Source organism: Anolis carolinensis, unplaced genomic scaffold, assembly GCF_035594765.1.
Source record: "Anolis carolinensis isolate JA03-04 unplaced genomic scaffold, rAnoCar3.1.pri scaffold_10, whole genome shotgun sequence".
In the NCBI taxonomy this organism is placed as follows: domain Eukaryota; kingdom Metazoa; phylum Chordata; class Lepidosauria; order Squamata; family Dactyloidae; genus Anolis; species Anolis carolinensis.
Window position 1 is genome coordinate 8732439 of NW_026943821.1, and position 24031 is coordinate 8756469.

General features: G+C 44.6%; 2 protein-coding genes across 2 annotated transcripts in view; both read left to right on the forward strand.

Moving 5' to 3' along the window:
• LOC134293811 (uncharacterized) overlaps window positions 1–24031 on the forward strand; it is a 292347-nt gene that overhangs the window by 38729 nt on the left and 229587 nt on the right. The window lies entirely within an intron of this gene.
• The window catches only part of ehd2 (EH domain containing 2), a 36343-nt gene that overhangs the window by 7896 nt on the left and 4416 nt on the right, over window positions 1–24031 (forward strand). The window contains exons 2-4 of the mRNA XM_062962584.1: window positions 4146–4243; window positions 18966–19378; window positions 23498–23662. Of these exons, the coding sequence (XP_062818654.1) occupies window positions 4146–4243; window positions 18966–19378; window positions 23498–23662 (676 nt within the window). The remainder of the gene's footprint in view (window positions 1–4145; window positions 4244–18965; window positions 19379–23497; window positions 23663–24031) is intronic.

The window sequence follows — 24031 nt, forward strand, 5'->3', positions numbered from 1 at the left end:
CTGAGGGAGAAGGCAAGCCCAGCTCTCTGGAATGCAGCAGGGATTTCCGTGCCAGGATGTCCTGGTAACACCCCATAGCCATCTCCTAGCAGTTGGGAAATGAATTAGCTTTCCAGATGTGTTGGCTGTTAGAGCCAGGAGGGAGCTGTTCCCACAAGACCGAGGCCGGGGGGGGAAATAGGGAGGGAAGCTTGAGTTTTGTAAGGGAAGATATGCAGGGAGTAGGGTAGCCAAATGCATTACAAGACTGAGCTCTTCTGCACCGTAACAGCTGTGCAGAAGAGAGACAAGACCAGAAGGGAAAACTTCTCTCATTGGGTTTCTTTGAGTTTTCCGGCTGTATAGCCATGTTCCAGAAGCATTCTCTCCTGATGTTTCATCCACATCTATGGCAGGCATCCTCAGAGGTTGTGAGGTCTGCTGGAAACTAGGCAAGTGAGGTTTATATATCTGTGGAATGTCCAGGGTGGGAGAAAGGACTCTTGTCTGCTTGAGGCAAGTGTGAATGTTGGAATTGTCCACCTAGCATTGAATGGCCTTGCAATTTCAAAGCTTGGCTGCTTCCTGCCTGGGAGAATCCGTTGTTGAGAGGTGTTAGCTGGCCCGGATTGCTTCCAGTCTTGACCAGAAATGCTGGACCGCTCTAACAACTACTATGTCAGACTATGTAAACAAGCCACTGAAATCCACAAACATGTGGACAATTTCAACAGAAAGGAGGAAACCATGAAAATGAACAAAATATATCTACCAATATTTAAAAAACTCTAAAATCAGGACAGTAAATAAAGAACAACACTCAGAAAATGGGAATTCCAGACACGAAACAATCAGGGCCAGCTAACACCTCCCAACAAAGGATTCCCCCAGGCAAGAAGCAGTCAGGCTTTGAAACTGCAAGGCCATTCAATACTAACCAAGGTGGTTAATTGCAACTTTCACACTTGCACCAAGCAGACAAGAGTTCTTTCTCCCATCCTGGACATTCCACAGATATATAAACCTCACTTGCCTAGTTTCCAATAGATCTCACAACCTCTGAGATGTGGGTGAAACGCCAGGAGAGAATGCTTCTGGAACATGGCCATACAGCCCGGAAAACTCACACCAACCCAATGCTCTGTTTGATGATCCCACTTTAAAAAATAGTGACTGAAGAAACAGATAGAGCTGCTCTGTCCAGTGAGCCCTGTGAGATGGGTTCCTATTTGTATGGGTGGGAAAACATTCAGGGAATGTGACTTTAAAGCAGAGCTGGGAAAATATACTTTTGTATATTGTAACTCCTAGAATCCCCTCCCCATCACTATGGCCATGTCTTTATGAAAGCTGCAGCTCCCAGCTTTCTCCAGCATTGATTTAAGGTTCATGGGAATTTCAATCCAGTCATCTCCAGAGGGCTGCACTGTTCCCATCCATCCCAAAAAGCCACGTTGTCTGAAGCAAAGGTTTTGACCAGTGACAGAAACACACTGTTTTTCCAAGGCTACAACTCCTTGCTTAACCTGGAGATCTATTTATACAGCTCAAGCCTCTTTATGAAAGATGCAGTTACCATCCTTTCAAACTGGTGCGGACGTCTTTAAAGCTACTGTTGGCTGCCATTTGGCCCAGGACAGTGGGAAACTTTTGGAGTTGGATGTCCCTGGGTTTTTTCCGGCAAGCTCTACTTTTAGCATCCCTGTTTATACTGGATGATGCATGTGCCTTCCTCCATCAAAGGCTTTGTAAACATCAACCCCACCCTCGGAGCATAGCAGAACTCTGGCTTTAGTTCTTTGTTTGCCCCACCTTGTTTCCCTCCAGGGAATGAGGGTCTTCGTTCGGACCCCATAATCTGACCCACATGAAGTTGGATTGGGAGATACCGATAACCTAATTAGCTACATAAAAAGAATACCCTGAAAATGAGAAATAATTTCATTAGCTTCTGATCACTTAACTGCTGTCTAAGTCTTGGTACAGAAAAGTGGGATGTGATGGCAAAGTTGTCCTTCACTCAAAGCAGGAAAAACTGTAGAGCCAGCCTTGGCTGAAGCGGAGAATTTAAGAACAATCTTGCTTATTTTTAGGAAGGCAGGAGGGGCTCTGTTTCCTGTTTAAAATATGTAATCCGTTATTTGAAAACACCTTTTGATTTTAAATCTCCAAGGCATTTTTGAAAATACAGTAGAGTCTCACTTATCCAACATAAACAGGCCGGCAGAATGTTGGATAAGCGAATATGTTGGATAATAAGGAGGCATTAAGGAAAAGCCTATTAAATGTCAAATTACATTATGATTTTACAAATGAAGCACCAAAACATCATGTTATACAACAAATTTGACAGAAAAAGTAGTTCAATACACAGTAATGCTATGTAGTAATTACTGTATTTATGAATTTAGCACCAAAATATCACGATGTATCGAAAACATTGACTACAAAAATGCGTTGGATAATCCAGAACGTTGGATGAGCGAGTGTTGGATAAGTGAGACTCTACTGTACATTATGAGCCAAACAAGCATTGAATACAGGATCAGGAGGACCAGTATCCGTGGTCTCATTTATCCAAGTCTGACAAAATGTCACTTCTCTAGGCATCCTTCAGCTGAGATGGCGAAATGGGTTAAACCCTTGTGCCGTCTGAACTGCAGACCTAAAGGTTGGTGGTTCGAATCCTTGAGACAGAGTGAGCTCTCATCTGTCTGCTCCAGGTGTCCCCTGGGCAACATCTCTGTAGATGGCTGATTCTCTCACACCAGAAGTTGTTGCACTATTGTGTCTAAAGGTGGGATATGACACAAACATAATAAATAAAGAATAGACTAAGGCCCCTTCTACACTGCCATGTAAAATCCAGATTATCTGCTTTGAACTTGATTATATGACAATGTCGATTTATATACATCGGATAACCCATAACACCTATGTGGGTTATCCAATGTGATCTGGATTATATGGCCATGTATGAGGGGGATAAGATGTTCTGGCATTAGATGCCTGCGTTCAAAGGCTTGAGACAGGACTGTTGAACTATGATCTTCATATGTTTTAGTCTTAATGCCCACTAGTTCTAGCCAACATAGCAATTGGCGAGGCACCATGGCAATGATTCCCAACCTGTGGTCCGTGGACCACCAGTGGTCCCCAAGAACTAAAATATGGTCCGCGGCCTCACCGTTGCAACGAGAGCGACTGGTCTTCTGAAACCCTCTTCTATTGCCGAGGCAACAGGGATGTCGGGAGGGGAGAGGCTGACTACCCACGAAAGGCGCTGACAGAGCCGGCCCTAGGTATTTTTCAAGTGTAGGTGAACAGAATTTTGGCGCGCCCCACCCCAAACCAATCACTGAAAAATAAAAGCGTTGGATAAGCAAAAATGTTTGATAATAAGGAGGGATTAAGGAAAAGCCTATTAAACATCAAATTACATTACAATTTTACAAATTAAGCACTAAAACATAATGTTTTACAACAAATCAACAGAAAAAGCAGTTCAATACCTTGCAGAGGCAGGCTGCAGGAGACAGGAGTTGCCTCGATGGCGCCCCCAACAAGATGGCACCACAGGCAACTGCCTAGTTGTCCTGGTGGTTGAACCGCCTCTGGGCGCTGACAACAAGTCTCCTGACTGCTGCTTCTCCTCCTCCTCCCTCCCCCTGAGTGGAGCTGTTCCATGTGGTACCTGGAAACAGGGGCGCCACCGTGTCTTCGTTTTTAGGCCTGTTCCTGGAATTATTTGGAGTGCCAATTCAGAAAATTGCATTGGATAGACCACATCAGTTCTAGACTATTAAATATGGTTTTCTGTGGGCAAGCAGATGGCGACTACTGGATGGCATATGCTTGGTATCAGAAACTAGAGCTGATGTGGTCTAGCCAATGCAGTTTTCTGAACCCCAGATAACCAAACCAAATCTAAAGTTCACCAAAAACAAATTCGTAACACTTTTTGGTACTAATGTTCAAGACTGGTCCCTGGTCAAGAGGTCGCTGGTCAAAAAAAGTTTGGGAACCACTGCACTATGGGAACTGGAATTGCACTCGGACCCAGCCCTAGTTTAGATGGGGACTGTATATTGTCTTAAGGCAACTATGCAAGACACAACCCTTTTCATTGCTCTTTTCTCTGACTCTGGCCTTCTCTCTTTGCTCAGGTTCCTGTGTGCTCACTTGCCCAACCAAGTCCTGGAGAGCATCAGCCTTATAGACACTCCAGGGATCCTGTCAGGTGCAAAGCAGCGCGTGAGTCGAGGTAAGACGATGTGGCACGGAATGAGGATTGGGGCCGTCCTGGTTGATTTGCAAAGAAAATGGCCTTTTCTCCGTGAGTTTGTAAATGTTACTCTTTTGGATGACACCTCGCAGTCCGCCATGCTAGGAGTTGTCCCAAAGAGGAAGCTGTCCAAGCTTTGCTCCTTCTGTGTCAGCACCTGCACCAAAAGGCTGCCTTGCGTTGCTTCTTTACTCCTTTTCATAGATCCCTGGGTGTTCTCTGGCCCTCAGCCAGGCCTCAATATATCAAGACCCATTGTGTTCCTGCCGGCCAAGGTCTGGGCCAGTAAATATTGATTCAGTCTCTCCGAGGCTGATTTCAAAGGAAACAAAGAGTGCGGAGATTCATTTCAAAACAAAGGAAGCAGCTGAAGGGGGGAGCGCAGGACAGTGAGGAGACAGAATGACAGGGAGGGCAGCGGAGCCACGGATTAAGGTTACCCGTTTCCCCCTTGATGCTGCTCCTGTGCCCTCAGTAGTCATTTCATATGCAAAAATGCAATCTCATTGAGCTGCTGAGTTTTCCAGGCTGTATGGCAATGTTCCGGAAGCATTCTCTCCTGATGTTTCACCCATATCTATGGCAGGCATCCTCAAGAGCAGGGGTCCTCAAACGTTTTAAACAGGGGGCCAGTTCATGATCCTTTGGACTGTTGGCGGGCCACTGAGTTGGCCACTATAGTTGGCCACTGAGCAATAATAATAATAATAATAATAATAATAATAATAATAATAATAATAATAATAATAATAAAGAGGGTTGGAAGAGACCCTTTGAGCCATTGAGTCCAATCCCCTTCTGCCTTTGTGCACTGAAAGCACAAGCAAAGCATCCCTGACAGATGGCCAGCCAGCCTCAATGTTAATAATAATAATAACAATAATAATAATAAAAAATGTGCCGTGCCAAAAGATCTCAGCCGGCATTTGGAAACAATAGACATTGACAAAATTACGATCTGCCAACTGCAGAAGGCCACCCTTCTGGGATCTGCACACGTCATCCGAAAATACATCACACAGTCCTAGATACTTGGGAAGTGTTCGACTTGTGATTTTGTGAAACGAAATTCAGCAGATCTATCTTGTTTGCTGTGTCATACTTATAATAAAAAAGAAGGTTGGAAGAGACCCTTAGTCCAACCCCCTTCTGCCTCTGCGCACCAAAAGCACAAGCAAAACATCCCTGACAGATGGCCACCCAGCCGATACATCACACAGTCCTAGACACTTGGGAAGTGTCCGACGTGTGATCCAATACAACAACTAGCAGAGTGTCTGCTGTGGACTCATCTTGTTGGGTTTCTAATAATAATAATAATAATAATAATAATAATAATAATAATAATAATAATAATAATAATAATAATGATGGTTGTAAGAGAAGAAGAGACCCCTTGGATCATTTAGCCCAACCCCCTTCTGCCCTTGTGCTGTGGGGGCCAGATAAATGGCTTCGATGGGCCGCATCCGACCCCCGGGTCTTAGTTTGGGGACCCCTGCTCAAGAGGTTGTGAAGTTTGTTGGAAAGTGGGCCAGTGGGGTTTATATATCTGTGGAATGATGTCCAAGGTGGAAGAAAGAACTCTTGTCTGTTTGAGGCAAATGTGAATGTTGCAATTGATCATCTTGATTAGCATTGAATAGCCTTGCAGCTTCAAAGCTTGGCTGCTGCCTGCCTGGGGGAATCCTTTGTTGAGAGGGGCCTGATGCTGTCAGGAATGGTGGGAGTTGAAGTCCAAAACTTTTGGGCGGCCCAAGTTTGCCCATGCCTGTGATAGAGCTTGCAATTGCTCCCCTCTCGGTGACAGCCAGCATGGTGGGGGATTCTGGGAACTATAACCCCAAAATATAATTTTCCCAGTTTCTATAAAAAGACACACACACACAATGCACGACTCAGCTCAAGTAGGAATGAATAGTTACAAAGGCAACTACCAAGTGGGATCAGAATGGACATGAGGGACAGAGCCAAAGATCAAGCCGTTTTGAGATGAGAGGTTCACATTCCTAGATTTGTGAAGAGCGCTCTTGAGCTTAGACATAAGTGCTCTTCCTGAGATAAGTGCCAAGACATTCCAAACATGTTTCAGTGGCATGGGCACAGAAGGAAAAAGCCATCCCACTTGCTAATGAAGTCAACACATTTGCACCCTGAGGATCTCAGAACAGCCACAGTGAGGGTTTGCCCACATTTAATGCTTCTAACAATCCTATGAGGCAGGGTTGGCCCTTGACTGAAGTCCTTTGCGTGCACTTAGCAGGAATTTGGTATGAGTTGTACTCTTGGTTGCTGTGAGTTTTCCAAACTGTATGGCCATGTTCCAAAAGCATTCTCTCCTGAAATTTAGCCCACATCTACAGCAGACATCCTCAGAAATTGCAAGGTTTGTTGGAAACTAGGCAGGTGAGGTTTATATATCTGTGCAGTGTTCAGGGTGGCAGAAAGAAAGAACTCTTGTCTGTTGCAATTGGCCACTTTGATTAGTATTGAATGGCCTTGCAGCTTCAAAGCCTGGCTGCTTCCTGCTTGGGGGAATCTTTTGTTGGGATGTGTTATCTGGCCCCAATTGTTTCCAGTCTGGAATTATCCTATGTTTTAGTGTTGTTCTTTATTTACTGTACTGATTTTAGAGGTTTTTTTAAATACTGGTAGCCAGATTTTGTTCGTTTTCATAGTTTCCTCCTTTCTGTTGAAATTGTCCACATGCTTGTCAGCTGATACCATACACAGCAGATTACTCTTGCTGGCTGTTTGGTCAGGATCAACCAGTATTTAGGAAAAAAGTACACTTCATGTCACAGCCATGTGCAGGAGCGTGCTAGCTTTTGAATAGCATATAAATCCCTCTCAACCTGGATTTTGAAAGGGATGTTTATAGCAGAGAGGCTATTCATGAGTATGGCTGTGACACCAAGTGTACTTTTCTTCCCCTTATAATAATAATATAATAATAATAATAATAATAATAATAATAATAATAATAATAATAATAATATAAAACTTTATTTATACCCCACCACCATCTCCCCTACAGGGACTCGGGGCGGCTTACATGGGGCCATGCCCAGAACAATACAATATAACAAAATATAAAACATACACACCATTTAACTCAACCTTTCTCAATTTGCGGGTCGGGACCCCCGTGGGGTTGCAAGGGGGCTTCCGAAGGGTCACCAAAGTCCATCAGAAAACACTTATTTCTGATGGTCTTAGGTGAGCCCTTTGGCAGAGAAGGCTGAAGATCTGTCTACCTGTCCTTTGGCCCAGTTCTATTGTTGGTGGGATTCAAGGGGCTCTTCGATTATAGGTGAACTGTAAATTCCAGCAACTACAACTCCCAAATTTCAAAGTCAATTTTCCCCAAACTCCACCAGTGTTCACATTTGGGCATATTGAATAATTGTGCCATTGGTCCAGATCCATCATTGTTTGAGTCCACAGTGTTCTCTGGATGTAGGTGAACTACAACTCCAAAACTCAAGGTCAATGCCCACCAAACCCTTCCAGTATTTGTTGGTCATGGGAGTTCTGTGTGACAAGATTGATTCAATTCCATAGTTGGTGGATTTCAGAATGCTCTTTGATTGTGGGTAAATTATAAATCTACAACTCGCAAATGGAAAAATCAACCCCCCCCCCCCCAACCCCACAAGTATTCAAATTTGGGCATATTGGGTATTTGTGCCAAATTTGGTTCAGTGAATGAAAATACATCCTGCATATCAGATATTTACATTACGATTCATAACAGTAGCAAAAGTACAGTTATGAAGTAGCAATGGAAGTAATTTTATGGTTGGGGGTCACCACAACATGAGGAGCTGTATTAAGGGGTCGCGGAATTAGGAAGGTTGAGAACCACTGGTCTAACTGTCTCGATTTGGTAGGGACAATCCCAGTTGGTTTCGGGCCTCCTGTTTTTTGAGTTGCTTTTGAAAAGTTCTGGTTTATCTCTTTCACTTTCTCCTTTTGCGATCATGGGTGACATGCTTCCACATTATCCAAAGAAGCAATCTTTAATAGCATTGAGAGAATCTTATGCTTTTGGCTGGAGGAGAAAATGCTCCCAATTAGGATACGTTTTCAGCAGCCCTGGGCAAATTCCTTCATAGAGGATAAGGTTTGGGTGGAGTGAAAAGGGAAGGCTGCAACAATAACAAGAAGGGAAGGTTTTGCTTGTTGGAAAATGCTGTGGAAATGCCCTGTGGAGCTTCCAGGGAGGGATGGGGCATCAATGTACTCTTTTCCTGGACAGCGGGAGTTAACATGTTGCACCCAAAGTGCCTTTGCAAGGACACGGTGAGGCCAGGGCAGCCCTTTCTCGGGCTCTCCCTCTGACGCCGACATTCCTCTCCTCTTGGAACTGCTGGTTTCCACTGTGTGGGATGTGTTGAATATGGATGGCTTTCCATTCCAGCTGCTTTTGGGGAGTGCAACTCCTGCTTTCCCTTGGTCAACATGCTGGAATGTGTTCCTCAAAATAACTTATCCAGGGTTGCCAGGTCAGGATCCTCCCTCCCAGGCCCAAACAAGGGATGGTGATTTCATACCTAACAGCTTACCCTATTTGGCAGGAACAGGCCTGATTAATCCCCTGCTATCTCGCTATTTTAGTTGCTTTCAAAATGTCCTGATTTCTCTCTCCTTCCAATGTTCATGCCTTAAATCAAGAAATAGTTTTCTAACATGTACAGAAATACTCACAGGAACACCTCAGCAAGCGAGAGTCCAAAAGTGACAGGCGAAAACTGTCAGAGTAATTCGCAGCGCAGCAGTAGTTGGATGGAATCAGTGGAACGCAGAACAGAGAGACACCCAGAGACGTTGGTAAAACTATATACAAAGTTTTACTGTAAGCAGTAATGGTCAAGACAAACAGACTTGCAGACAATAGACACAGGACTTGACTTCTCAGAAGACAGCAGAACAGAACTGAACTGATGTAATCAGTAATGCACAAACACTTGTGTCTGGACACTCCCCAGTTCCAGCCACACATCAAGGTAATCACAGCTTCTCAGTAATTAACTCTTTACAGACTATAGTACACTCTGGATGATGCAATCAGTATGCAATACAAACCAAGACACAAATTGCATTTAAACACTATCAATACACAAATCCCACATTAACAAAAACCCAGAACCTCTAAAAGTGGCTGATGCCGGATGAGAGACACCCCTCTGGGCACATAGAAGACTGGGCGACTTGAAAGGCAGTGAACAGACTGTGCTCTGGCACCACGAGTTGCAGAGCCAACCTTAAAAAATGGGGCTACAAAGTGGAGTCCATGGCATGCGAGTGTGGAGAAGAGCAAACCACAGATCACCTATTACAATACAGTTTGAGCCCTGCAACATGCACAATGGAGGACTTCTTACAGCAAGACCAGAGGCATTCCAAGTGGCCAGTTCCTGGGCAAAGGACATTTAGTATCATGCCAAGTTGTTGTTGTTTTTTTAAAACTTTGTGTTTGTGTTTTCAAATAAATTGCAACTTGTACCCTCGGTTCGCTTCTGACATGATAAATAAATCTTCCATTTTCGCCTTTTGTCCTTTACTGCAAGCTGAAGTCAAAGTACAAAAGTAGACTACACTTTCCAGTAGACTCAAGCACAAACAAACTGCTGCAGCCTGTCCTAGCTAGTCTGTTCTTCCTCAATAATAACTTTTTCCACCTTGAGAACACTCTGATGTTGCCACACCCCACTCAGTTCTCCTCTGTAAAATGTCAATGTGTGATGTCATGACGGTGGAGTCTGGTGACTAAGCAGGATGTTTTAAGCATCAACCACAGTGTCTCACAGCTCGTCATTCAAAATAGACAGTGTTGCACCCTAGCCCTGAGGCACCTCTTTGCCTAGCACCACAAAAGAGGTCGATAGTTCTCATCAGAATTGTCTGGCCTTTGCCAGGCTGCAACAGACAGAACATCTTTCCCTGGTTGCAAACAAAGTATATTTAAAGCTCTGGCAGACTGTGCAAAAGTAATCTGCGAACTCCACCTCTTCCAAGGTGAACTGAACCATCTAAACCGGGCTCTACAGGCGAATGGAGACTCCACAGACATCTGAAGAACTGCAAGGCCAAGAATAAGCCACGAGAGCAAAGATAAGGATCCACCCAGAAGAAAAGTGTTCTTACCATATATCAAGGGAATCACTGACCGCATTAGGAAGCTGATGAAGAAACACAACCTACAAACTATCTACAGACCACTAAGAAAATCCAACAAATGCTACATTCAGCAAAGGACAAGAGGGGTTGTTTCAACTCTGCAGGAGGCCAACGTATACCATGCAGCTGTGGACAAATCTATAGAGGAACCAACCAATGCAGCAGCATTGTCCAGACACGAATCAAAGAACATGAAAGACACTGCAGACTAAGTCAACTAGAGAAGTCAGCCATAGCAGAGCACTTGATGAACCAACCTGGACACAGCATATTATTGGAGAACACAGAAATTCTGGATCTCTCTAACAACCACCATGTCAACTACACAGAGAAGCCATGTGGACAATTTCAACAGAAAGGAGGAAACGATGGTAATGAACAAAATCTGGCTACCAGTATTGAAAAACTCTAAAATCAGGACAGTAGATAAAGAACAACACTCTGAAAACAGGGTAATTCCAGACAAGAAACAATCAGGGCCAGCCAATACCTCCCAACAAAGGATTCGCCCAGGCAGGAAGCAGTCAGGCTTTGAAGCTACAAGGTCATTCAATGCTAATCAAGGTGATCAATTGCAACATTCACACTAGCCTCCAACAGACAAGAGTTCTTTCTCCCAACCTGGACTTTCCACAGATATATAAACCCTACTTGACTAGTTTTCAGCAGACCTCACAACCTCTGAGGATGCCTGCCATAGATGTGGGCGAAACGTTAGGAGCTAATGCTTCTGGAACATGGCCATACAGCCCGGAAAACTCACAGCAACCCAGTGATTCTGGCAATGAAAGCTTTTGTCAACACATTGAAGTGTATTTATACCTTGAAGCATTTGATATTTGAATTCATTTTTGCACCTTAGGATGACACCATGAAGATTGAAGTTTGAACCTCTACCTGTGACCTGGAGGTGACACACCAAAACCAGGGTTTCTAGTAACTCTAAGTGTATCTGAGCTGTGGTGGGAAGGAGGCCTCTCTTTTCTCCACCTCCTTCCATTTCTGACTCGGTGCCCTTGGAGACTAATCGGAGACACAGAGATGCACAAGTTTCCAGCTTTATCTCTGTGCTTTAGAAGGAAGTATGTGGAGAATCTTGACGTGCCCCACCTCGGTGAACAGGGTGAAGTGGAGCTAAGAGAAAAGTGGCGCCTTGCAACTAATATGGTCTTGTTTACTGCGGCGGCATGCCAGGAATCTGCCTCCTTCTGGGCTTGAGAGAAGATGTGTACTTTTGTGTTCAGATCTTCAACACCAGTACATTCTTCTGCATTCTTTTTGGTTAAGTGTAATATTTTATATTTCATTCCTAGATGCATGTTTTTAGGTGAATGTGCTGAACAAAAAGCCCACCTTCCAGATGTTACAATATAGAGGTGGGGAAATACAGAGCTTAGGAAAGTTACCTTTTCTGGATTGTAATCTCCCAGGATTCCCATTCAGATATGATATACTATACTCCGCTGGAGACGTAGCGGATTAAACCACTGAGCTGCTGAACTTGCTGACAGAAAGGTTGGTAATTCAAATCCGGGGAGCAGAGTAAGCTCCTGCTGTTAGCCCCAGTTTCTGCCAACCTAGCAGTTTGAAAACATGCAAATATAAGTAGATCAATAGATACGGCTCTGGCGGGAACATAACGGTGCTCCATGCCAGCCACATGACCTTGGAGGTGGCTACAGACAACGCTGGTTCTTTGGTTTAGAAATGGAGATGAGCACCAACCCCCAGAGTCAGACACAACTAGACTTAATGTCAGGGGAAAAACTTTATCTTTACCTTTAGCTGAAAAATGGGAAGGCGATTCATTAGGGACTTCATCACACACAATAAAATCAGATTTTCTGCACATTTAAGAAACAGCAACCCATGGTTCCCTTCACATGACACAAGCTTCAACTGTGGGGTGAAGTATTTCGCTGTTTCTAAAGTGTTGGTTTTGCAAATGGTTCCTAAGCTGTTGTTGAAGGTTTTCATGGCCAGAAGCACTGGGTTGCTGTGAATTTTCTGGGCTGTATGGCCATGTTCCAGAAGCATATTCTCCTGGTGTTTTGCCCAAATCTATGGCAGGCATCCTCAGAGGTTGTGAGGTCTGTGAGGCAAGTGTGAATATTGCAATAAATAAATAAAAGTGTCTTGAGTGCAAACAAACCCATGAAATGGGAGGAGTAATTGCCTGCCCATGTGATGGGAATTAAGTGCATGGTGTCATTAGAAGCTGGAGGTAATAAGTGTGATGGGAGTAAGCAAATTCTTCGTCTTCTTTAAAGTCAGAACCCCATGAAACTTTCCCCCCGCTTTCCCCCATTTTCACCAGCTCTTTGTGATGAAGTCCCAGGAATGAAGGTATTATCATACTTGGAAAAGTTTCAGTTTTGGACTGCAACACATATTGGCAGGACAGAATGGGCTAGGGTAAAATAATCCTCCTTGGGCACATAAACTGGAGCAGTAGCCCATTCATTCCTGCCACTTCAATCCCAGAAGAAAAGCGCTTCACTTTGAGGGCCATTTCTTCACTTTGCAGGGCTAAGGCCAGACAGGGCTGGTCTAGAATTATATATTGCCTAGAAGAGACTTGGATGGAGGAGTTTGGGGTAAAATGAAAGGAGGTGAGAAGCCACAGTCTGGGCTGAAATCTGTGTGTGTGGGGGGGGGGGGGGGGGGGGGTGGGAGCGGAGCACCCCTTGTGCCATGGCAACTGAATGCACAATGATTCATTTGCAAAATGCTGAGGAATGTCTTTGAGTGCCAAGGACAGAAGAGGGAGAGGAAGGGATCCTTTCCAGGACAGGACAGGGAACATTCACATGTCTGTATGTAAAGGTGGTAGCTAGGAAACTGCCTGGATTAAGCAAGGGTTAGCATTTGCCTCTGCAGAGCTGAAAAAAACAACAGGCGGGTGGTCTTTCCTGAACTGCTATCCACACGCCTACCATTAGAAATTGTACCTTTTGAATGATAACCCTCACAATCCCCACCAGTTGGAGATTCTGGGAGTTGTGGTCCACAAAATGAACGTTTCCTAGGACCTTTTGTGTGTCTTCAAGTTGTTTCCAACCTATGGGAACCCCACACACCTTCTGGGTTAGAAAATATGGCTTCCAGCAAGGATTGAGCCGTATTACCTCTTTGCTTGTTCTTAGAAAATCAATACTGAGTATGCTGTATGGGGGATTCTGAGAGCTGTAGTCTCCCGTTGTCACATTTCATAGCTCTGATTGAGCCAGCACCTGTGTATCTTGGGGATCTTTTCAATGCCCAATAAACCTCCTGTGTTTTTATTCTGTGCCTGATGGCAAAAGATTACTGACTTAAAGCCAGGCTTTGAAATGCAGCCATCCAATGTTGCTCTATGATCCTCAGGTCTCTTTCAGCTAAATCTTACAACTACAGTGAAAAGCACAGACTCCATCCTTCTGACCTTCACCTCCGATTTTAAAATGACCCCCCCCCCCCCCATGCCTTGGGAATTGTGGTGGTCAGTTCTGTGGACCAGGACTGACTCCTTCCCACCCACAACTCGCCCCTGCTGTTCCACCCACAGAGAGCAAAAGGTTTCTTCTCCTTTCTCCTTCCACTCTTTCTGTGTCAGTTACTGGCCCTTCTCTGCCAGGCCTGTCTGCCGAAGCTGGCTGCTTGTTGGCTCCCTTCCCTGCATGCAGCCATGGAGCTGCGGGGCTCCAAAGTGGAGAGGAAATTCCTGCGGCTTGTCAGCACACGTGGGAGCCAAACGGCCTGCCCATCACTGTGAAGGGTTGTCTCTTCATTGGAAAGAGAAGACAAAGATGAACCAGTTCACAAGGAAACACCCAACTCTGAAGAGATTTTCCACACTTTTTTTGGAATGTTAGAATGTGGGATCCTATGCCTTTTCCATACCCTCCAACATGTCACAGATGAAAAACGGTACATATGTGGCCGAGCAATATTGGAATGTAGTCAGGATGGGAGACGCAATGAGTAAAGTTCAGCAGTGGAACTCTCTCCCTCGGACTGTGGTGGAGGCCCCTTCTTTGGAAGCTTTTAAGAGAGGCTGGATGGCCATCTGTTGGGGGTGCTTTGAATGCAATTTCCTGCTTCTTGGCAGGGGGTTGGACTGGATGGCCATGAGGTCTCTTCCAACCCTATTATTTTATGATTCTATGAGAACAGCCTAAAACAGGGGTCCTCAAACTTTTAAAGCAGAGGGCCGGTCCACAATCCTTCAGACTGTTGAGGGGCCGAATTATCATTTGAAAAAAAAAAAAAACCAACAAATTCCTATGCACACTGCACATGTCTTATTTGTAGTGCAAAACAACAACAATGAAAGAAAAATACAATATTTAAAAATGAAAACAATTTTAACCAACATAAATCTATCAGGAATTCAATGGAAAGTGTGGGCCTGCTACTGGCCAATGAGATAGTCAAGTTAATTAGGATTGTTGTTGGTGGTGTTGTTGTTGTTGTGTGCCTTCAAGTCATGTCAGACTTTGGGCGAGCCTGAGTATAAAATTATTTATTTATTTATTTACTACATTTATATCCCACCCTTCTCACCCCGAAGGGGACTCAGAGCAGCTGTATGTCCATACAATATATTATATTATTAGCATAGAACAATATTAGCATTATATATTACTATACATTGAATTATACCACTATACTGTAATATTACATGTAATATATAACATATAATTTAATATTATTATATGGTATTATTATTAGTATTATATTGTATAACATTATAATATTTTTATCAATATTATATGTATATATAATATATTATTAAAACTGATATAAAAATATATTATAAAACGGAGGGCGGGGGCCAGGTAAATGACCTTGGAGGGCCGCATCCGGCCCCCGGGCCTTAGTTTGGGGACCCCTGGCCTAAAACCTAGGAGAGGCTGCGGCAGTTCGCTTTTGCCTGAGCCGACTGAGAAGGGAAAGATTCTGCCTTCACCTCTTCTCCACTGAGTTAATGGGTGCAACCATTTCTGCACTTTGGACTCAGCTTGTCCCAGTTCCTTGGAGAGGCACTGGGACATTTTAAAAGCATCTGGTAAAAGTAAAAGTGGATTGATCAGTAGGGTTGTGTTTTTGGGGAAAACCTTGACCCATTTCATGTCCCGGCTTTCAGTGGGGGCCCTGATCTGTTTCTTGGGAGCCTCCCAAAATCGGGAGGGCAGATATCTGTTTTCGCTCTGGGGTGCCGAAAGATCAATTTTCTATCTGCCCATTATGGGAGGGGGGGCTTCCCAGGCTCTCCTTCCTGTCATAGGCACTTAAGCTGTTTCTACACTAATGAAAGACGCTCAGCTGCTGACAGGCAAGCACTTTAAGGAGTTTTTTTTACCTGTTTTTCTAAAGGAGAGGTGCTTGGCTGCAGGCAGACGCAAGCGCTTTCTGGGCCTGCAGGCCACATACACACTCTTCAAGGCAAGGAGGCAAATTCTGATTCTTACTCTAGAGGAGGCACTCGACTGCAGGCGTGCAAACTTTCTGGTCATGCATGCCATACACACACTCTTTCCAAGGCAAGGAGGCAAATTGTCAATCTTACTCTAGAGGAGGCACTCAGCTGCAGGTAGATGCACACACTTTCTGAACCTGCAGGCCACACACACACTCTCTTTCCAAGGCAAGAAGCAAGTTCGGTTTCTTACTCTAGAGGAGGCACTCGGCTGCAGGTAGATGCACACACTTTCTGAACCTGCAGGCCACACACACACTCTCTTTCCAAGGCAAGAAGCAAGTTCAGTTTCTTACTCTAGAGGAGGCACTCGGCTGCAGGTGTGTGCACTTTCTGGGCCTGCAGGCCATACACACACTCGCCTGCAGGCAGACACACACATTTTCTGGGCCAGCATGCCACGTGCTCTCTTTCCAAGGCAAGGAGGCATGGAGGGCCATGTGCTCATGAAAAGCAGGTGAGGAGCCGGGATCAGCTCCCGCTTGCTTTCGTGATGAGCTGATTTTTGTACAGGGATGAGTCTTCCCGTTACATGCTCCCGAAGGTAACGAAAGAATGAATAAAACGAAGGAAAACAATTCCACCAAATAACTACAGTTGGGGGGGGGGTAAGTTTTCACAGCAGATGGACACACAGAAGTCCAACACCTCTGGAGTTTTACCCCCAAACATATTGGAGATACTGGTCTGGAGAAGGTGACTATGTAGGTCTCCCTTTTGTTATCTCTGCTTGCTGATGATTCATTGTGGATGTCAGTTATGTTTAACAGGAAGAGCTTATAAACACATGCTTTGCACTTTCTCTCCCCCATCCTCCCCCTTTTTCCATTAAAAAAAAATAAACACAAGAAACGGATGGAAAATCTTTCCCAGGCACACAGTCCTCCGCACCAAGTCTCTGCTCTCCTGAGCCAACCAACCCTTCCAATGAGCACTCTGTTCTTGAACTTTTGTTTATTTGGCCAAAGCCAATGATCTTACTGGCTGGAGGATTCTGGGGATTGTTGCCCCCAAAAAGTACATTTTCCATGCCCTAGATCCACAGACAGTCCAATTATCTGCTTTGGAAGGCTGGCCCTGGCATAGGCTGGTTAACTAGAAAATGGTCCCCTTACGACAGGCTGAGTTTTGCCGGCTAATAAACCAGCAAAGGGAAAATAGGACTCATGCCATTTTGAAGGCTTCCTTTCTTTTTCTCCTTCTCTCCCTCTCTTTAAACTGTCCTCTTGTCTGCACAAAGGGAGGCTTTTTATAAGATCCTCTAGAAAAGCAACAACTGATTCGAAAGGAAAGGTAACTAAGAATTTGCTGGCAACACACCTAATTCCCTATTGTTAATTTCTTTACAGAAGAGGCAACAGGGCAGGCTTAGGCTTGCTTTGGAACCATGCCTTTCAACATAAAACATCATCTATTCAGAGCTTCAAAAAAAAAAAAAAAAAAAGAGCCCCAAACTTATACGTACTGGAGCCCTATCATAGGGCTCTCTATAGCTCTGAACTTCATCCTGCTAGTCATTCCCACAGCTTGAGAAAATGATTGGTTTCAGCTACAGCTGCTACAGTTGCTGAGCTTGAGAGCTGAAGTCCAAGAAGAGTCTCAATGTTTGCAAGCATCTTGTGTTCTGTTTTTGTTTTTGCCTGCCCTGGGGCAAACTAGGATCATAGAATGGTTCCTTTGTCTGACCTTCCCTATATCTTGTGACACCAATCCAGCCTTGAGTAGTCCAGATCTTCCGCAAAAGCAAAGCATACGCCACCATTTAGACCTCTGGCAACCTCTTTTTCCCCTGCGTGAGCCAAGGAGGCCCCATGGTTCACCGAGATAAGAGCTGCAGCCAATTCCCCGCTCCTTTTATTTAGATCTCACATCTTTTAATTTTTTTTTAGTCTGACAGAACAATGAGACCTCGTTGCTCAGACTTTCCTATGGAACGACTCGGTTTCCTTTTTTGGTGCTGTGGAATAGGCCCTTGTGAACCTCAGCTGCCAAGAGGCAACGAAAAGGAGCGGCTGGGCGGATGGCTGGGGTCCAATAGCCAAGAGAGCGAGGAAACTTGTTTAGTTTTGATGTGGGTTGGGAAGGGAGAGGAGAGGGCTGAAGTGAACCAAAAGCAAGAGGAAAAATCTGCTTTCCTTGCTCAGGGAAAAAGCGTGTAGGTTAGTGGGAGTGAGGAACCACAAATAAACATTCCCCCTAGGACATACTTTCTTCCTTCTCCTGGTGGCTAGTCTCTTCAGTGTCTGTGTGGCTATGAATCTGATCCATACCCTAGTCCAAACTTAAAAGGAGTGATCCAACCCGCTGAACTGGTCACCATTAAAACAAGTTCAGCACCTTGGATAATACCTTCAAAGTGAGGACTACAATGAGGAATGGATTCAAAGTTCCACTGACACATACCCACTCATATCTTTTGAGGTTTCTGGGAGAAACTTTCCATATTATCCTTTGGGAGGAAGTCTGAGGACCGCACAAAAGACTTGGTGGGTTGTGTGTAGCACATCAATTGCACAGTTCCCACACCTGAGTTATACTATTGCATCACCGCAACACTGTACCATTCCTACTTGTTTCGTTACTTTGAAATGTAATTTTTTATCTGCATTGATCACCTCTCACATTTCACAGATGTAAACCAGGACATGAATAGTTAAGCAAGAAACTGGTTAAGATGGCTAAAGTTGTTAATGAGGAAGAAGAGACAAGCTATCTGAACTGATGTCTGTCTGCTCCTCTCTTGCTACAGAGTCTTGCAGTTTGATCTTATTTTGCAGCAACTGAAGTAATCAGAAAAGGGAAAAGTGGGAGAAAGAGAGAGAAACCAGGACATTTCAAAATCAGCTGAAATGTGATATGGCAGAGGATTAATTGGAATGTTCTCTTCCAAATCGGTGCAGTTGGAGGATTACATCCTTTCAGAGAAAATTAACACATTACACACATTAACAATATTTGTTGTAACTGATTGTTTCTAAGAGCAATAGAAAAGCACTTTGTTGGCCTTCAAAGGTATGTGCAGATTAACCCCTTGTTTTATGATGCTTCTCTTTGCAGGCTATGACTTCCCAGCAGTGCTGCAGTGGTTTGCTGAGCGTGTGGATCTCATCATCCTCCTCTTTGATGCCCATAAGCTGGAGATCTCAGACGAGTTCTCAGAGGCCATCCGGGCCCTCAAGGGCAACGAGGACAAGATCCGGGTGGTCCTGAACAAGGCCGATATGGTGGAGACGCAGCAGCTGATGCGGGTCTACGGTGCCCTTATGTGGTCGCTGGGGAAAGTGTTCAACACACCCGAGGTGCTGCGTGTCTACATCGGGTCCTTCTGGTCGGAGCCACTCATGATCTCTGACAACCGACGGCTCTTTGAGCTTGAGGAGCAGGACTTGTTCACGGACATCCAGAACCTGCCCCGGAATTCTGCCCTGAGGAAGCTTAACGATTTGGTCAAGAGAGCCCGCCTGGTCCGGGTGAGTACTGGGGTACTAGTTGACTATGGTCAACTTCTAGCAGAAGTTGACCATAGAATCATACTAGAGGACCTAGGGATTCCTAGACATCTGTGAATAATCAAATCTGCAAAACTGAACCCCCAGATGTGGAGGTCCAACTGTAATCTTCTGTAGTCCCACATGGTCAGTTGCCTTTATATCCCTATTTCTCTCCCTCTCAATGTCTCCCTTTGTTCTCAGTTTATTTCAACTGCTTTCGCTCTGTTGTTTTTACTGCAAAAACACCCATCATTCCCCAGTTAGGAGATGGGAGTTATAGCCCACCGCATATACGGAGGTAGTCTGTCTTACATCTCAAGCAATTGGACCAAATAGAGGACCATAGAATCATAGAATCATAGAATAGTAGAGTTGGAAGAGACCTCATGGGCCATCCAGTCCAACCCCCTGCTAAGAAGCAGGAAATCGCATTCAAAGCACCCCCGACAGATGGCCATCCAGCCTCTGTTTAAAAGCCTCCAAAGAAGGAGCCTCTACCACGGCCCGGGGGAGAGAGTTCCACTGTCGAACAGCTCTCACAGTGAGGAAGTTCTTCCTGATGTTCAGGTGGAATCTCCTTTCCTGTAGTTTGAAGCCATTGTTCCGTGTCCTAGTCTGCGGAACAATGGCTTCAAACTTCTCCTTCGATAGGGCAGTTCCACCATCTCCACCTCACGGACCCCTCCCTTTTCTCTACCAGTGTTCTTTCAATGTACATTTTTTAAAATGTTGCTTTTCCTGTTCTCCTTAGCAGTAGGAAAAGGACTGCAACCCACCCACTCTCCAACTAAAACAATGGTTAAATCCTCATGGAGGAAGTCTGTGCATTGTGCTGGAGGGTACAATCAGCTTGGCCACCCCCTTCCTATGTCCCTGTGCCCCCACCTCCCACCATGTGTTAGGCTCTGGTTTTCTCATTAAGCCTTTCCAGTGAGGTAGAGCACCTTCCCAAGTCCTGACGGAATGAATCACACAGCCTTTTTCCTCCTGCTGTGCCGTTGGCTGTGATCTCAATGTGGATGAAGGTGCACTGGAAAAAAATAGAGGAGCAAAATAGCACTGCATCCAAAAATCAGTCTTGAACATATATCCAATTGAGAGCTTCAAAGGTTTTTGTTAATGGTTAACTCCCAGAAATTCCATACCAGAATATGCTTGCTGGGGAATTAAACCTGGGACACGTGGCTGAGCAACTTCAACATAGCAAAAGTTGTGAGATGAAACATATAAGGTAATAGAGTTGCATCATTTTTCATTTGCCTGAATCTACTGGGAATTTCCCCCATCTCACTTCTCCCTCCAAGTAAGCTAATTGTACGCAAACTACTTCTGCACTTTGAACATTTGCAACACCTGAGGTAAACTGAGGACAAAGGGGAAAAAGTGAACCGATGAGAGAGAAACTGGGAAATGTTGAAAGCAACTGAAAAAATGGGTCAATTGAGAATTAATCGGGCATGTCTCTGCCAAATTGGAAGGCATGCCATCTTTTCATTCCCATCCAAGAGCTGTTTTGTGGTCATTTATTAACTTCTACCATGGCTTTGATCCAATTCCAATGTGCAGTAGTGCAACATGTGGTCCTATTCTTTATGGATGTGTGTCTCATGAAGATGCCTTAGAGTAACCTCATTATGGCAGGACTTGAGGGCAGCCGTCTAGGACCCCAGCATATAGGCTGAGCCAGGAGGGCAGAAAGCTGTAACATGGAGTTTCCTCTGGAAAACATCACTGCATGCTGAATGTTGAGCCACTTTGTTCAAACAGGAAAGGAGAGATTATCCCTTCTCCTGGCTCCTTTACTAGACTCTCCTTTTTTTTTTAAAAAGAAACTATTGTTTACAGGATTCATGAGTTTCCTAGAAAGGGAGCATGTTCCCCAAAAGTTCAGGAAGTTTCTGAGGTGTTTCTTCTACAGGCTTATCTCTTCCTGTCACCTGTGAAAGTGGATTTGCATTAGGAGAGACCTTCCAGTTGCAATTTCCTCCAGTCTTTTAGGAGGTGGGGAACTCCTGGATGGTGAACATGAGTAGAGATAGACCTCCAACGTGGCATCATCTCTGGCATTATGGACAGCAAGAATAGAAACATTACTGGAGTCAAGAGTAAGAGATTTTGGGGAAGTGAGGATCCTTTGACCACAGTCTCATTGTGGGTTAGAAACTAATAAAAGGATCAAGAAGAGCTATGGAAAGTCACTTTTTAGACAATTCCCCAGTTTAGGACCACAGCTCTGAGAATTCTTTGAGGGTGTTTTGGACTGTCAAGTGAAGAGATGTTGTAGTAGCTTGCTTTTGCCCGAGACTACTGGGAATGGATAAGATTCTCTTCTCCTTTCCTTTTTGCTGAATTGAGTGCAACCTACTTTTGCATGTTGAACTCAAGTTGTGCCCATTAAAGTAATCTGAGGACAAAAAAATAAAGAGTGGGAAGTGGAGAGAGAAACTGGGACATCTTAAAAGCAGCTGAAAAGGTGGGACAAAAAAAGTTTAATTGTAAGTGTCACTGTGAAATCAAGACAACTATTATGACACAGGTTTAGTTATTGTAACATTGGCTCTTTCTGTGGGTACCTTCAAGGAAGGGCATCTGAATTTTTTAGAATGGGTGACAATCTATTGGAAAGTTAAGGAGCCTCCAAATTATGGTGTCATGGGAACCCCAGAGGAACCTCTGGAGTATCAGAGTCAGCCCCAGAGCCTGAGTTGACTTGACTCAGAGCCCCACATTCCCACTCAGCTCAGCCACTCCCCATCATAATCAGAGATACAGGCAAGATTTACAACCTGGTGTGTAGCCATTCAATGCAAATTAGGGTGATTAACTGCAACATTTACGCTGGCCTCCAACTGACAAGAGTTCTTCCCTTACCCTGGACTTCCCACAGATATATATAAATCTTCCTTGCTTAGTTTCTCCAATACCTCACAACCTCTGAGGATGCCTGCCATAGATGTGGGCGAAACGTCAGGAGAGAATACTTCTAGAACATGGCCATACAGCCCTGAAAACATACAACAACCCTGTAATCCCGGCCATGAAAGCCTTTGATAAACAACAAACGAGGCATCTTTCTCTGATCTTTATGGATATGTCCTCTGCCTGTCTCCTGCTGCATCCTGTCTTACTGAGGTCTCAAGCCTCTCTCTCACGCTCCAGGCGCCTACGGTACTCACTTAGCCATCACCTCAAGAGGCACTGTCTGTGCCCAGTTGACTTTGTGGAGATTTCTCTGCTTCCCCAGACAATAGGCCCTGTCGCTGAGTGCAGGAAGCGCTGGGACATAAATCCGACTAGATTTTTTTTTTGGGGGGGGGGGGGGGGGAGAGGTAGCAGTCCGGAAGCAGAGGCTGCAGCTTTTCCTCATGGAAGCCAGGTTTCTATGCTAGAACCTTCTGTAAAATACTGGAGCTTCATTAGTCACATATTGACTAACAACTAAAAATTTTTTTTAGTTTTTTTTCCCTCCTAGGCAGCTTCACTGGAAGACTGAAACATCACTGGGCTGCTTGTGAGATTTGAAAACTTATTTCTCCTTCTGGCTTCCTTTTTGGCTCTCTAAATCTTCCTTTCCTGTGAAAACTAAAAAAAACTAGCATAGTCCGAGCTTATAAAAGTAACTTTTTTGGCTACACCTTCCAGAAATCTCCCAGAAATCTGGCAGATACAGTCCCCCAAAGTAACTTTTTCAAGCTCTGGCATTTCTTTCCTTTCCAACCAACATCCTAGCCTTTCTTCAGTCAACATAGCTTTGGATCCTCTTTCTTTTCAGTTAGCATTTCAGCTTTTGAGTGCTCTGATTGCCAGGCTTCACTTCCTCTCTCCTTGCCTTTCTGCTTTCCTTCACCAGCTAATGCTCTGCAAGAACCTTTGTCATCTTTTCTCTACCTCTTCCTCCTTCCTAATAATCTTTAAAAACCCATGGACGTTCTGTGAGATAACAACATTTCCATGAATAGTTAAAAGGTGCTAATTCTGCAACAGCATTTGGGGTTCATCCTCTTTGGTTGTGCTCCATCTCCAAAGATGCAACACTTCTAATGTAAGGAGATGGGCCACCAGCATTTAATGTGCTCCTTCTATTTTCTGGACCCCCAGGTCCATGCCCACATCATCAGCCATCTGAAGAGGGAGATGCCCTCTGTCTTTGGAAAAGAAAACAAAAAGAAGCAGCTCATCAACAAGCTGCCTGTCATCTTTGCCAAGATCCAACTTGAGCATCACATCTCACCTGGTGATTTCCCCGACTGCAACAAGATGCAGGTAAGGACTGAAAAAGCCATTCATCCACAGCTTCAGAGGGTGGTGAGCTCTCCTTCTTTGGAGGTCCTTCAACAGCGTTTGGCTGGACATCTTTGGGGAGTGCTTTGTCTATTCTGGCAGGAGAGAGAATTGGATTGACTGGCCCTTGTGGTCCCTTCCAGCTCTGAGATTCCATGCAAGCAGAGCTACTGGCTGTGATCTGATAGATGTGTTGAATATGTACTTGATTCCTGGCACAACTTCACTGTTATTTAATGCAGTGGTTTTAAAACCTGAGGCTGCAGTTATTTTAGGCTTCAGCTGTTAGAAGCACCTGCCATGGTGCTTACAATCAGGGATTCTGGCAGCTGAAAACATCTGGAGAAGCAA